This window comes from Montipora foliosa, chromosome 8 (genome assembly GCF_036669935.1).
Source record: "Montipora foliosa isolate CH-2021 chromosome 8, ASM3666993v2, whole genome shotgun sequence".
NCBI lineage: Eukaryota > Metazoa > Cnidaria > Anthozoa > Scleractinia > Acroporidae > Montipora > Montipora foliosa.
The window spans coordinates 28,245,374-28,260,137 of NC_090876.1; the positions used below are offsets into that span (position 1 = coordinate 28,245,374).

Genomic DNA, 14,764 nt, shown 5'->3' on the forward strand with positions numbered 1-14,764 from the left:
CCTCCGGGAATGCATCCAATCCCTCAGCATTTCTATCTCCATTTTCAACTGCATTTCCTACTGCTTTCGAGAATTCAGCACATTTCTTTTTATCCTGAAGCGGTGTCAAGTCGTATTTTATCACTTTTTCTGCTGGTTTTTTCTTCAAAATGTTCCGTAATTTTGCTTTAGAAACCCCATTTAGTTCCATTATAACTGGGTTATGATCCGTTGCGCTGGTGATGATGTAATATGGCACCGTAGTGCGTTCCTTCATGCCGTATCCGACTTGAAAAATGAGTATTAACCAGTTGAACAGATCGTCCATTGCAGAATCGTAAGAGTCGGTAACCGTTATCTGATGTATAGTTCGCAAGTCTGCTGTTATTACCTGCAGTTGTACCATACGCGTCTGAATCATCTCGTCCTACCACAGGATTAAGGTCACCGAGCCATATTTGCTGGTAGCCTTTAATTTTATCCAGGTTTGCAGCGCATTGCCGGATTTGGCGGTAGAAAGTGTCGTGTAGGCATTGGAGTAGTCCTCGTGTGGGGCATAAACATTTGTGATCTAGAGTTTAAGTCCGCTAACTTACACTCTTACCGAAATAATTCTGCCCCAATTTTTCTCATCATGCTCAATCGTTAGTTCACGAGCCACTTCTGGCGCTAGTATGAATCCCACTCCACCCTTTTGGTTACTCAAATTTGTTCCGATATACCTCCATCCTTTCAGAACTTCACCATCGAAGTACCAATCCTCAACTTCCTTGTCTAAGCGTTTCACCTCCTTAACCGCTAGTATCGTGATACCGAGAAGTTTACACCATTTGGTGCATTCAGCAAGTTTTTCCACTGATGTTTCGCTGTGGATGTTTCATGTTGCTATCCGGATTTTTGGAACTCTTCGTTTTTTCCGAGCAGGTCTTCGTTTCTGAACACTGGCAGTGCTGAGCGTTGAAGAGTCGTTATTGTTACATTTCATTGTTGTCACGTGGGATGGTTGGATAAGGGTGACAAGCACTAAACCCGTAGTAGTATAATTTGATATGGTTGAATTTAGCGCAGCTTCACAGAGACGTCGTGTTTCTCACTTGAATATCAATTCATTGTTCTACCTAACTGGACTGGCTGCTAACCTGGTGAACTAGGTGGAGTATTGAACTATCGTTGATCGTCAAGTGGCGGGGGTAGGCCACTTTTTGTACCATACCATCACCCCCAAAGATTAATTAGAAAATTGCAGTATTATGGAATTCAAGGCCAAACTCTTGTTTGGATTGATGCATGGCTCACAAATAGAAAACAAACCGTGGTGGTAGGTGAAGCATCCTCAAAGCCAGTAACTGTTACATATCTTCCTCTTATAAATTATTTATCAATGATATTCAAGATGGCCTGGAATGCACCTTACCACACAATCAATGATCATCATAATGCGCTGGCCTTGCAACGTGACTGTGCTAAACTGGGGCAGTGGGCTGATTATTGGCAAATGGATTTTAATCCCTCTAAGTGCTATAAGATGCCTGTCCATAGGGAAAAAAGTTTCAATAAATGTGTAATACATTCTGTATAACAAGTACCTATTGGAAGTCAAACACCACTCTTATCTTGGAGTTTTCTGTCTAGTGAGTGATCTAGACAATTCTCAAGTAGACAGGATTGTTAAGAAAGCTGGTTCCGTTCCTGGTTTCGTTAAAAAAAGGTGTCAATGGGGTTGGCCGTCAAATGGCCAAAAACCGTCAACCGTTAAAAACGCAATACGTTTACCGTCAACCGTCAAACGGAGCAAGCAAATATCAGCCGTCAATGTCTCAAATACCGTTAAAACAAGAACTAAAGGATTGACTTAATTAGGGTCAAATTATACTGTTTATAAATGATCATTTTAATGTATCACACAAATTAATTTACAGAACTGACTTCCGTCAGTAAACGCTTCCGGTGTCATAAAACGTCAGTCATCACGGGTCACTTCGCATGACGTGGCCAAACACCACTGCTATTAGCCAAGATTAGCATGCGTAGCATGGCGGTTTTTTGTCGAGCCGGGGGCACGAGCGGCGAAGCCGCGAACTCCTCGCGGTTTTTCTGCCCTCGCCCGCCTTTATTACTTAGCAACCAAAACCGACATGCTACGCAGGCTAAGCCAAGATAGGAAAATGAAAGACCCTCAGAGTTTTGCTTTAACGAGTAAATCTTTCAAAGATCTCACTTTTCTATACAAAACAGGGGAGGGTTTTTAAAGATTTCTCAGCGAGGGTTTGTTTTGTATAAGATATATTTGTATTTGATAATAACATATTGTTATTTAAAATTTATTTGAGATTAGGCACTGCATGATGGGCGATATTCTGTAATAAACGGCAAAATCTTTTTGCACGCTTTTTCTGTTTACTTTTAGAGCCGACATTCTTTCAAAGCCGCTGTTGCAAGTTCAAACTTTTAGCTGAAACTTGCGTTCAACGGCGCTGCCAAACAAGTTCCACCAGACGTTGCACCGTGTAACATGGTCGGTTTTCGTGAAACTTTTGAACTTTCTTTGTGGGACAAGTTGACAAAAGTAGAACCGCTTCCTACTTCTGCAACGATCGCAGTGTTGATAAAAACAAGAGTTTCACCGTGTAACCTTGCCTCGCAACGGAAGTTCAAAAAGTTTCATCAAACCGACCATAATACAAGGTGCAACGCCTGCTGAAACTTGTTTCGCAGCGCTGTTGCACATAAGTTTCATCGAAAAGTTTCAACCTGTAACAACGGCTTAAAACTGAACTTCAGATGACGGCATGTTGACAAGGTTATCTGGATAACCCCTGTGGCGTATTTTTTGTTTGATTTGTGCGTTGTTTTCTTCAAATTTTGGTTTTCTGTGAAGTGTTAGTTCTGAGAGCCCCTGGGGCTTAGCCTTTGATGAAGCCTTTCCTGAACCCTAGAGGATGACAGGAGGTAAAGTACATGAAGCATTCTCGTCCTCAGCGCCCTCCGTTTCCTTTGGTCACTTGGTCGGCGAAATGAAGGCTCTGGTCGCAGCCAATACAGGATGTTCGTAAATCTCGGACATCCGGCAGGACATGCGCACTTCTTTCAAGTTTCAATAATTGTGAGTGAGGGGAGAGAAAATATTGGTATAATGGATGCTTCCTCAGTGGATCGTTTCGAAAAGCGTTTAAAAGGCTTTGATTGCGCTTGTCGGTTACCAAACAACAAAACATGATGGTTACGATCGAGAATGACCTCGTTGGAGGCGATGCAATTGTTGGTTTTCACTCACTTGATCAACAGGCATGTTTTTCAACGAAAACAAAAGAACACGTTTGCATAATAATAGAGTTGAATTCCCGGAGGATTTGGCGGGGCTCCAACATGGCCGCCCTTTCTTTGTTTAGGGGCTCCAACATGGCGGCAGTGACGTCACCTGAAAACCGAGAATAGGGACTTAAGCGACGGCAACGAGAACGTCAAAAATTATTGAGTGGACTAAAACAGCAGCTCTGCACACCCTGCACGAGCGTGTTTCATTTTTGTCTATTTCTGTCTGCATAACAACAACGGCCGTGTTCTCACGACAGCTCTTGTCTCACTTAACATTCGTGAAAGTGGTTTGTTTGCAGACTTTGTTAAGCGACTTAAAAATTGACACGTGTTTTCACGGGTAAGATTTAATGAGGAGAGAGCACAAGCCAACACAATGATAAAAATAATTAAAATAACACGCCAGCAAAGGAGACTAATGTCACGCATGCGCATTATCAATAGCGAATTCAATTTTATTTGCATTGTGATTGGCTGAAAACCTTCGAGACAGTCTTAGGGCCGATTTACACGATACGATTTTGTCGCATGCGACAAGCTCACGTCAGGCCTACGACATGACTTACGATTGTCGCAGCGTTTTAAAACATGTTTTAAAAATGCTACGACATTTTTTCTGACGTACACAACAATTGTAAATCATGTCGTGGGCCTGTCGTAAGCCATTGTCGCATGCGACAAAATCGTACCGTGTAAATCGGCCCTTAGAAAGCGGGAAGAAAATATGTCGACGCTGTCGCTAGTTGTAGTTTTTATTGCATTCACTTTCAATGCTATCCATGCGCTTGCCGTACAAATACTGAAAGAAGATGAACAAAAGCTAGAAAGACCTCGGCAATTCCTTTTACTTGGGAAAGTCCTTTATTTGGGATGAAACAAAACATGCTTAGATCGGCTGTTTTAGAATGCTGCGGTGTGCTCAGGCTTGTCAAAGAATTGTGCGAAGTTGGAAAAATGTTGCCTTATTTTCCGGGCCTTATTTGCAACGGATATGGTCATGATTGAATGTGCAAATCACAATAATGGATGTTGTCGAGTATTAAAGTAACTGGAACCGGCATTTAAGATTTTCCGTTGGGGTTTTTTCACGAGGATACCCGCGCTTGAAGTGAATGCAAAACAAATTTGCCAGTTTGACGGGGTTTGCTTGTGGCGAGTCACTGGTAATTGAGCTGGTAATCTGTTCAAAGGATCTCACAGCTTAAACTTTATCCATGAATGGAGTCAAGGTAAGTATAACAGAAAAGCATGACAGAAGAATTTCGTTTGTTCTCTCTCTCAAGTGAATACAGTCTATCTGGTCGAAGGCGTCGTTTAGCAAAATATATATACGGCTTTTTCTGTTTAAACTGAACTCTGTCATTAACAGTACAGGACTTTTGTCTCTGACGTTGGTCAGCGTTGAAGAGTGTTTTGGCGTATAGCGTGAAGTCGCGGAGCACTCCCGCACTGGTTGTTAGAATACACGCCTGGAAAGTTTGTTTAAACCGTGTGCCGTGGTTTTCTACGGATTCCACCGCTACATTAGAACCAAGAGTTATACTGGCTCAATTACTGATACGGTAATATTACCGATGTACTATATTTAAATCATGAATAGTTCATAGATCATAGACATGTTAAGATCAATAGCTGTACATTTCGTACATTTTCATCCGGATTTAGATAAATTTACATTATTCTCTGCAATGAGATGGTAACTTGCCACAAAAGTGCGCAAGAAATATGAATGAGCATGAATGCTTGCTTCAAAATTAATAAGTAGTTAGTAAAATTAATAAGTAGTTAGTAATATTGTGTCAGTTCTATCAAAAAGTCTTCTTTGTCTTTAATTGCCCTTTAAAATTCAAACATTGCACTGAAGACAGGACCTGGTTTTATGTATTTCCAGATATCCCACATTAAGTGCACAATTTTAACATTTGCATAAATCTACAGATGGTGAAGTGAAATTTTTACCCATCCCCCCTCCCCCTCCCCCCAAATAGAACCCATTCACTAAATTTCATTCCAGTAGAACCTGCCAGTCTGATGGCAGTGAACACGTCATTCCTCACTATTAGCTACTATTGTATAGATTTCCTAAGAAAATCAACATCACTTTTGAATAATTCGTTGGTAGCATAAATAATAAAAACAATGAATAATTACTATGGCTAGACTTGATGGAGTTAGCATAGATCAATGATAGTATTATCCAATAAAGTAATAAACTAGTGCTTAATAGACCTCTTTCATAATGGCGGTCAAATGAATTATTCTTTTGTTTTAATGCTAATAAGCCCTACTAACCTCGCTACGACGAGCAAATTTCAAAAGAATATTTAAATCATTTAAATCACAGGCTGTCATTCCAATAGAATTTACCTCAACCACTTACTTGATCGCGTATGATGCTTTGAAATGGAGAAATCACGATGATACTCGAGAAGCCTGTTCTTCGTCTTTTTTTATTTCGAACTACCCACGTCATGACAAACATCTGAAAAATTAAGCTTTTTCCGAATTCTGTTGGCAAAACGACCATTACATCTATACAGTTAAAGAGATGGCGCATTGACAGTTCTTGTTCCCTTTTCAATGTAAAACCAAGAACCGATTCGCTCAGCTTCAACACACGATTCAAAACCTTTCACACCTTCCGCCATTGTCTTTGTCACGCTAGAAATAACAAGAAACATTTTGGTCGAAATTTGTCGCCTGTCAATCATTGTGACTGTGCCGCACCAATCAGAAGCCCCCGTTCGTGGGCGAACGGGTTTTTCAAAAATAGGGGGTCTTCTTGCAAGCGTTCCCTCAGTCTCTTGCCCCAACTTTCGCGCGGCCAGTTTGCGGAAAATCTCTTCTGTCGAACAGGAACGCTTGCTACGCAGGCTAACTCGGAGCAATTTCAGAGGCGTTGCTTCCCCGAGCAAAGTAAAAGGACTGCTTACAAGAAGGGTAAAGAAAGAAAAAATTCCCGCCAACTAAAATGCCCCTTGCAGAATCTTTCCCCGTTAATTAAAGTTTAAATGACCACCTTCAATTGGCAGAAGCTATATAGAACGATCGAAGAAGCACGGGTTGAAATCACCGCTCCGAAAGCCATCTTTGTTTGCACCACAGCGCGCGGTTGGGAAACTGGATACTACAATTTTCGGCTAGATTGTAGAATACCCGGCCCACTAATTTATTGAAAAATTGAACTCATTTCCTTTAATTCTATAGTCTGATCAAATCCCTTGGGACTAAATTGTAAACTTTGTGGACAAATTGTTAATGTTTTGTTTTTGTTTTTGTTTTTGTTTTTTTGTTTTATTTATTTATTTATTTATTTTTTGTTTCCTGTTATTTGAAACAATTCTACTAGGAGTACTTGTTTATGCAATTTATTTAATTATATTATCTTTCTTATCCTGTGTGTTTGTAAATTAAGTAGTCAGATTTAGTTGTATAAGTATTTTAGCTAAAGCCTTCTTCTATTCATGCAAATTTTTCAAATTATGTTTGCTGGCCATATGCCATTTAAGCCTCCGGCTTTGGCTGTTCTCATGTATTCCTCAGAGTTTGATGTGTAACAATAAACAACAATTAACATGTCATTGAATAATAATAAACTTTATTGTTTTCTGACTCGTTCTTATAATAGGCCCTAACACTTGGGCCGGGTATTCTGCAATTTCTCCGTTTTCCATGAATGCCGTGTCTTACTTGCTAATAACTGTGTAAAAGAGACTTAAAATTAAGTAGAGTTTCTGCTTGCCTTAATGTTTCAGGAAGACTATTCCACAGAACAGCACCACTGTAACGAAAACTATTACGGAGATAATTTGTGCGTGGCTGTGGAATAGTTAACTTGTTTACAGAATCTCGAAAAGTGTATGAATTAGTGCGAGACCGAGCAATTAATTTCGAGCTTAGGTACTCAGGAGCAAGGCCATTAAGAGATTTCAAAACAATTAAGGCTTTTTGGATATCACGCTGAGTACTAAGGTTTTTCCAGTTTAAATTTTGGAATAGGTGCGATGCATCTGCATCATAGCTTGAGAAAGTTAGAACTCGCGCTGCACTATTTTGGAGTTTTTTAAGTTTGTCTGCTAGTTTTACGCCACAGCTTCCCCAAACAACATTGCAATAGTCAAAATGCTGCTGAATCAAGGCTTTGTAGATAAGATGTAGTGTTGCTGGGGGAACAAATTGTCTAACTCGTTTGATAGCTGCAATACCAGAGGCAACTTTCTTAGCCAAAGTTTCGATATGACTGCCCCATGTAAGGTTTGCATCAATGAGTACACCCAGAGATTTTGACGTTGATACCTGGCCCCAGTTGTTCAAAGGATGGATAGAGCTATCCGCCGGATAAATCACTATCCAGTGGATATGTCATAGCAAAACCAATTGCGCTATCCAATGGATAGTGATTTATCCTTTGGATAGCGTTATCCACCTTTTGAACAACTGGGGCCTGGTTTATGGGAGAACCATTGATGTTCAATACGGGGGAGGCAGTTGGGGTGTTAGATTGCGTATTTCAACTGTTTTCTTCACCCCGAAACGTCTGTGATTTTTAAAAAAATTACTGACACTTTTTGATATTTATTTTATATCACTCTACTTGTTTATTCATTTTAAAGAGTCACGCATCTCCTACAAAAATAGAGTGTCCTTGTATAACGTGACAGGAATCTAAGATCTGAATCGCTGTCGCAATTTTATAGTGGGATAATGAAATTGCTTATTTCGTCTTTGGTTATGCTCCATAGAGGAAAGGTGTCGTCGATGTGTCTTTTCTAAAGAAGTGGCTTTGTATGCACCTAGTTTGATGATATCTGTTTCAACCGCAGCCATGAAAATGTTGGCAAAGGACACTGTGGTTTCGTGCGTTTGTAAACTGCGCTGGACAGTGCACGAATGCCGATTAATTTTGTACTTTATGCAGAAGCATAATTATTTCCATATAGACTATATTGCTTTCTAGGGCTAGAAACGGGAGCTCCGCATTTAGGCTTGGCTATATCTACATATTAGGCTTCTGAAGCCTCGTGAGAGTTGTTCAGAAACGACCCAGAAACGCCTTCGTACACATGGAAATGAGACACTATAGCGATATTTCTTGCTTACAAACATTGACGTCACATTTCTTTTGATATTCCAATTTGCCAACCACGGAACACAAAAAAATCATTGTTCCGACAGCCAATTAGGTTCTGGTTGGCATATTTATTACAATGGTGACGTCACGAGAATCATCGTTATAGCTGAAACCGCCTCCACTTTGCAAACATTTGATGGTAGGGAGCGGCACCGACTTTCCCGTTGCCTATTTCACGTAGTCAGTCCTCTCGCACGGAAACCGCCAAGTTGAAATTCAATGATGTTGTAAAGAGAGACTTGATAGACCTCTAAAATTTGGTTTTATCAACGGAGTAGATAAAGTTAATTGGCCACCGTATACGCTCGAAAGGTCAGCTTTTAGAATCTCTGTACGGTGGCCAATTTACATTATCAACTCCGTTGATAAAACCAAATTTTTGTATACCACTTCCCCACCGACGCACCCGGGGGAGGGTGGGGCACTTTAGGAATTTCTGGGTGGGGATGTGCCGCTGGGACCCTGGAACCCTTAGCCTATACGAGAGCTAGTTCAGCTGAATTTTGCTACCCTATACTAGAGAAAACTCCCACCGATTTCCGTCTAAATTCCGATTCTTGACAGTTAATGATATCCAGAGGTGTTTCATGATAGCCATTTATTGACAATGTTGAGGCTGAGTTGCGTAAACTTAAACTTGAAAAACGTGAAAAAATGATACCCTATTCTAGACCGAAAGGCTATGATTAATATACTCTCTCCTAGAGTAAACTGCTTGAAAACCATACCCTTCACAGCGGCACATACCTATATGGTCCATATATGGCTGTACCCCCCTCCCCCCCCCCCCCCCCGCGGGCCGACGCAGCAACACAGTTTCTTTAGAAACTACCCCCTTCATTCATTTGATAGACCTCAGTCTCTAGGCAATGGCTGGTAACCGATCTGGCTGAGGGTCTATGTTACGTAAACGCCCACTGTTTTATTACAACCATGGATATTCTTCAAAAAAGTAAAGAAAATAAGTGCATTTTATTCTGCCTGTTCTTTATTGGTAGTTTTATTCAAGGTACTATGTGTTATTTATGTCAACATAGCAGCGCCAGTAACAAGTGTTGACAGCATCACAAAGTATAAGAATTGTCATTAACTTTGAGTTGTTTTGCACTATTGACACCTTTCTCAGCTCCTCCGTTGAATGTCACTTCTAAAGTACAGAATTTGCAAAGGAATGGCGTGTGTTGTTATATGCCTGGTTCTTCAAGCGATGCCGCAACAAGAACACAATAGTGCATGGCCGGGTACCCTGAAGTTACTGCCATTTTTGTTTTCAATATTATTATCCTCTCAGGGCACATAAAAAAAAGTCACACACAATCTCAAGGTGGTGATACTTCCCGGTTTGCCGCGATTTTTCATAGGTCCTACTTCTCAATAAAGCTCACTATTCATGAAAACGTATATTCATCACTGAATATCCTCCATCAATTTTTTAATCAATTTATATTATTGCCATAAACCGCGTTCATTATATGTTTAGAACGCGAGGCTGTCACGCATTTTTTCCTTGAACGTCATGAACACCAATGTTATCTATTTTCTGTTTCAACGTTTGTACTGACACAACAGTAAGTATGGGAAACGCCAAGAAAAGTCAATCACTTGCATTTAATTTCCATAAAATAGTCAACACCGCTTCTCCCTCTCTCGTATTAAATTAATGAAAGAGAAAGACCCAGTGGTATTATTGTTCCTTTCTTTGACAAAAGAGCGAATCAGGCATTTGAACAGGTAACAAATTAGTTGCATGGAAACCACAAATGTTATGCAAATGCCGGGCTGTGGTTTGCGTCAGTTGCAGCTGAAACAAAAACAAAGACGACCATATTAGAATGTCGTGGAGCGAGTTGTGAAGGTACAAGAAGCACTTTATGATTTGGCGTCTTCCTTTTCGTCAGATCTTTGTGACAATACAAGCGATGCGTTGATAATACCCCGTGCTAATTTAAGAGTATGACCTCCAAACTTTACGATGTTGTAACTGTTGTGGAACATGAAGTTAGTTGCGCCGTTTGTTTGGAGGAATTTTTGGAACCGAAGTGTCTGCCAAACTGTGCTCATAATGTTTGTCAAGAATGTTTGGAAGAGATGACGTATAAAAATGGCAGAGTTAGTATTGAATGTCCTGTTTGTCTAGTTAACTCGTCTATTCCCACTGCTGGGGTATCAGCGTTTCCAAAAAATCATCTCTTAGCACGACTGGTCGAAAAAAATCCGTCAAACAAGATGAAAGAAAATGAGTTCATCAGAGAAGCTTTGAAAAGAAGTGAAGAGAATATGGGGGGATTAAAAAATGCAATTCATGAAATGCATGTCCGTCGAAATGCAATAAAGAAACAAGCTGAAAGTCTCAAACAAGAAATAACAAGGGCGGCAAATCAAGTAATTCAAGTGGTTCGGTACGAAGAAGAAAAATTGCTGCTAGAGGTTGATCAATACGTTGATAACACTTACTCTGACACTGTCTTCGGCAAACAAAAAGAACTGTTGAATAATTTACTTGGGAAGACTTCCAACTGCGTTTCTAGTATTGAAAAAAGGAAAAAAGCAGACAAACGCAGTTTGAAACAAGTGGAACATTTGGAGGAGCTAGCTAAAGTGGCTGGCATTCAAATCCTTACAGCAAGACGTAAATGTTTTCGAAAATTCGATTTGACTTTTACGAAAAGTGCTTTTCCAGAAGAGAGCACCGAAAATCTTGTTGGTACTCTAAGCAGCAAAGGAGACATTGATTGTGGGAAACAGGCTTTTGTTGATCTTGATGAAAGCTACAGCAAGGAAAACATTATCAAACATATCGATGGATCACAAATTAAAGTACCTAACTTTTCGCCCTTTGCAGTTACAGTCTCGCAGAAAACCGGAGATATGGCCGTCTTAGATGCCGAAAACAAACGTGTTCATATCTTTGACAGCGACGGGAACCACCGCTGTCAATTTATCTTCATTTTCGGGGACTTCTGGGATATTACATATTCTCTAAATGATGATATAGTGATATTAAACAGAGAGGATAATGTACTGCTGCACTACGACCGATCAGGAAACCTCAGGAAAAAGTTTACAACGACCCCCAGGCCAAGGGTAAAATTCACCTTCCTTTCACACGACTCATCAGGCTGTTTTCTAGTAACCTCAACCCCAAGATACCATGAATCACCTTCAGAAACAGCTGCTTGTGTTCTTATTTACAATGGAAACGGAAAGCTGGAATCGGTCTTTGGTGAAGGAGTATTATCATCTCCGAAAAAGGCCGTTTGTTGCAGCAGAAAGTTCTTCGTTCCAGATGCTGATAGCAAGAGTGTGAAAGTATTCAACAAAAATGGACAGTTTTGTCGGGAAATTGGTAACGGTATGCTTGAAGATCTAGCTGGAATAACCACAGATTGCTTAAATGGGCGTGTGTTAGTGTGTGATTGTGAAGGTTATGCAGTACACGTGTACAACAGCGAAGGCGCAATAGTAAGAACTATACGGACACGTGCCCCTCCCGTCGAAATCGCTCTGTGCAAAGATGGGAAGAGACTTGTGGTATGCTTTGACGGAGAAAAGGCAAGATTCTTTCAGATTCTTTCCTACACCGTGACCGATGGAGCGTCTTCCTCCGATTGCCAAGACCTTACATTAAGCGAATAGAACACCCTTAGAAACTGCGACTGGTCATCACTGGCTAAAGGAAGGAGCTTTGTCTTGTTTTTGGTGCTGTCTGAATCGATGAATGACTTGGTTTCTAAAGTGAAGACTGACTGCAAATTGTATCAATAGTAACAATACGGTTACTTGGACTCGCCGTTTTGTCCCAACTAAGCAGCTTTAAACAATAATTGGACTGAAATTATGACCACATATCAGTGAACCATAAGGAATCATCAAACAATTGTCCATTCTGCCAGCATTTCAAATGTGGGTGAACGGACTCTTGGAAATTAGTAACCGCTGATCGAAAAACACATACATAGGGTGGGGATTCATTGATAAATTAAGCCTGGTTTTCACTAGTGACGCAAGCCCAAGCATAAGCTGCTTATGCTAGTGAAAACGAACGTCGACATAAGCATCAAAATCAACCACGGCAACCGCCATTTTGTTCAATTGCTCAGACGCGGGGAATCTGGAAGGAGTGCTTTAACTGGCCAGACGCAGCAAATTTCGTTGTGCTTATGCTGTTTCGTTTTCACACGACGCAAGCGAACGAAAACATAAGCGCAAGCACAAGGAAAAGGAAAATTTTTTATTCCAAGTGTCCGCGGTTGTTCTCTTTGAATATGAAAAGCTTCTTTTATCTTGAGTTGAAAAGTAATCTAAAATATGGAAACATTCCCCTGAAGACAGGGCGCGACATTGTTCGGAATTCTGTAGGTGTTTGAAAATGTGAGAGGCCCTATCACTAAGTGCTCACGCACGCGTGTGGAAAAATGCCGGGTTGTTTCGCCGACATAACAGGCATTACAGCCCGCACATACAAGCTTATAAACCACACGTGAACGAAGCCCGCCAGGGATAGGGTCTTTCACACCAAGCAAGTTGCCTATCTTAAAGGAGAGAAAAAACTAGTTTGATGTCCAAATCATTGCAGTAGCGCTTGATAAAGTGACGGATCTTTTTCTGAGTTACGACAGAAAAGTGGCCTATGTTAGGTAGCTTAAAATAAAATATAGGCGAAGTCGGAAGGGAACCTTGGGGACAAGGATTACTTAGGGTCCCAGTAATGTAACGGTTTACAACCCTTTCAATTAAATGGGCAGGGAAAAGATTCTTTTTTAGGATTTCCATAAGCTTAGTTATGTCCTCGTGTAGCCCCAACCAGGTGTTGTTAATCTTATAGGCCCTATCAATAAGAGTCCCGATGAGACCCAATTTGTGAGAGTGAAATAACTAGTTAATAACCCAGTAAAGGTTTTCTTACGGTAAACTCTAGTTAGAAAACAAATGAGATCATTATTATCAACTAAAACATCTAAAAAGGGTAATTTGTGATGAGCTTCTTTTTCCATAGTGAACCTAATGTTTGGGTGTCTAGAGTTGATCTAATCGAAAAATATAATGGCATCATGTTCCGAGTGAAATAAACAAAAAGGGTCGTCAACATATCGGCGGTAAAATAACATTTCAGAGCCTTGAAAATGTTCTAACCATAGTTTTTCAAGATGCCCCATAAAAAGATTGGCTAGAACGGGGGCAAGAGGAGACCCCATGGCTACGCCATCAATTTGGTCATAGAAAGAGCCATTAAATAAGAAATGAGTCTGGGTGGTAGCTATAGTAAAAAGGCTTCTAAGTTCTGGTTCACTTAACTTAAGGTCAGGATTGCCCTTGGAAATGTAATTGACTGCTATAAAGGTCAATGTACTCCTCAAGGGGTATGTTGGTAAAGAGACTTTCTACCTCAAAAGAGACCATAAACTTACCAAACATGGATAAAGATTGGATTTCCTGTACAAAAGTGAAAGTGTCAGTAGCACAATGTTCAGTTGGAATGTGCGGCGATAAAAGATTACAAAGATATTTAGCCAAGTTATAATTCCACGTTACCACGTTTTTGTATACAATGGTTCTGAACCATGTAACAAAAGTATTTTCAAATGTAGATTCTGTTATTGATCTCTTTTGTTCTATTATTCAAAGTAAATTTAATTGTTTCGAAACAAACTATGAGATTGCATTTCTTAGATGTTTATGTCAATTATCAAATATAGAAAGGAAACAAATAATAAGAAAGCATAAATCTAATCCAGAAATTGCAGCAAACTGGAAGACAGAGGAGAGAAATTTAAAGCCCAATGGACCCAGAGAAAAAATAAGAACCTCCTTCAAATCGTTTTGAAAAGTACAGGTCTATGGACCCATCGAAAAAAACAGACTCTTGCAAATAAAGATGAAAAGTATAGGTCAATGAACTCACACGATAAAGAGCAACTTCTCTCAAATAGATTCTTGTAACACCTATATACCTTTTTTGTGGTGTACAATAAAGTTATTATTATTAATATTATTATTATTATTATTATTATTATTATTATTAAACTGTCAACAAAAGTACAAATAACCTGGCAGCGCATGAGTATAGGCTACTTAGAGCCTCTTGTTAAATATTCTATCGTGTCCACCAGAGAAAGCTACGCATATCCACTACCCTGTCAATCCTAAGAAAATTCGCTCAGAAGACTCCATGCACAAAGACACCACTTAGCAGGGGACTGACAGGCAACACTTTTACTGACACGGAAAAAAATAAATTTCCTACTGGAATTGTCATACTGGCAACCCAATGACAAAGCTGAGCGAAACACTGACATGTTCCACACAGCTGAGATTGAACAGAGTTTTATTCAACGGTCC

General features: G+C 40.1%; 1 protein-coding gene across 1 annotated transcript; it reads left to right on the forward strand.

The window, feature by feature from the left end:
• The first annotated feature begins 10,244 nt into the window (after positions 1–10,244).
• Positions 10,245–14,344, forward strand: LOC138013262 (tripartite motif-containing protein 2-like). The gene has a single exon (XM_068860283.1). The coding sequence runs from the start codon at positions 10,379–10,381 to the stop codon at positions 12,059–12,061; it is 1,683 nt and encodes a 560-aa protein (XP_068716384.1). The 5' UTR covers positions 10,245–10,378; the 3' UTR covers positions 12,062–14,344.
• The last annotated feature ends 420 nt before the right edge of the window (positions 14,345–14,764 follow it).

Bases quoted from the DNA above. Each gene is read 5' to 3' on its own strand.
- LOC138013262 (XM_068860283.1), top strand. From the start codon at position 10,379: ATGACCTCCAAACTTTACGATGTTGTAACTGTTGTGGAACATGAAGTT.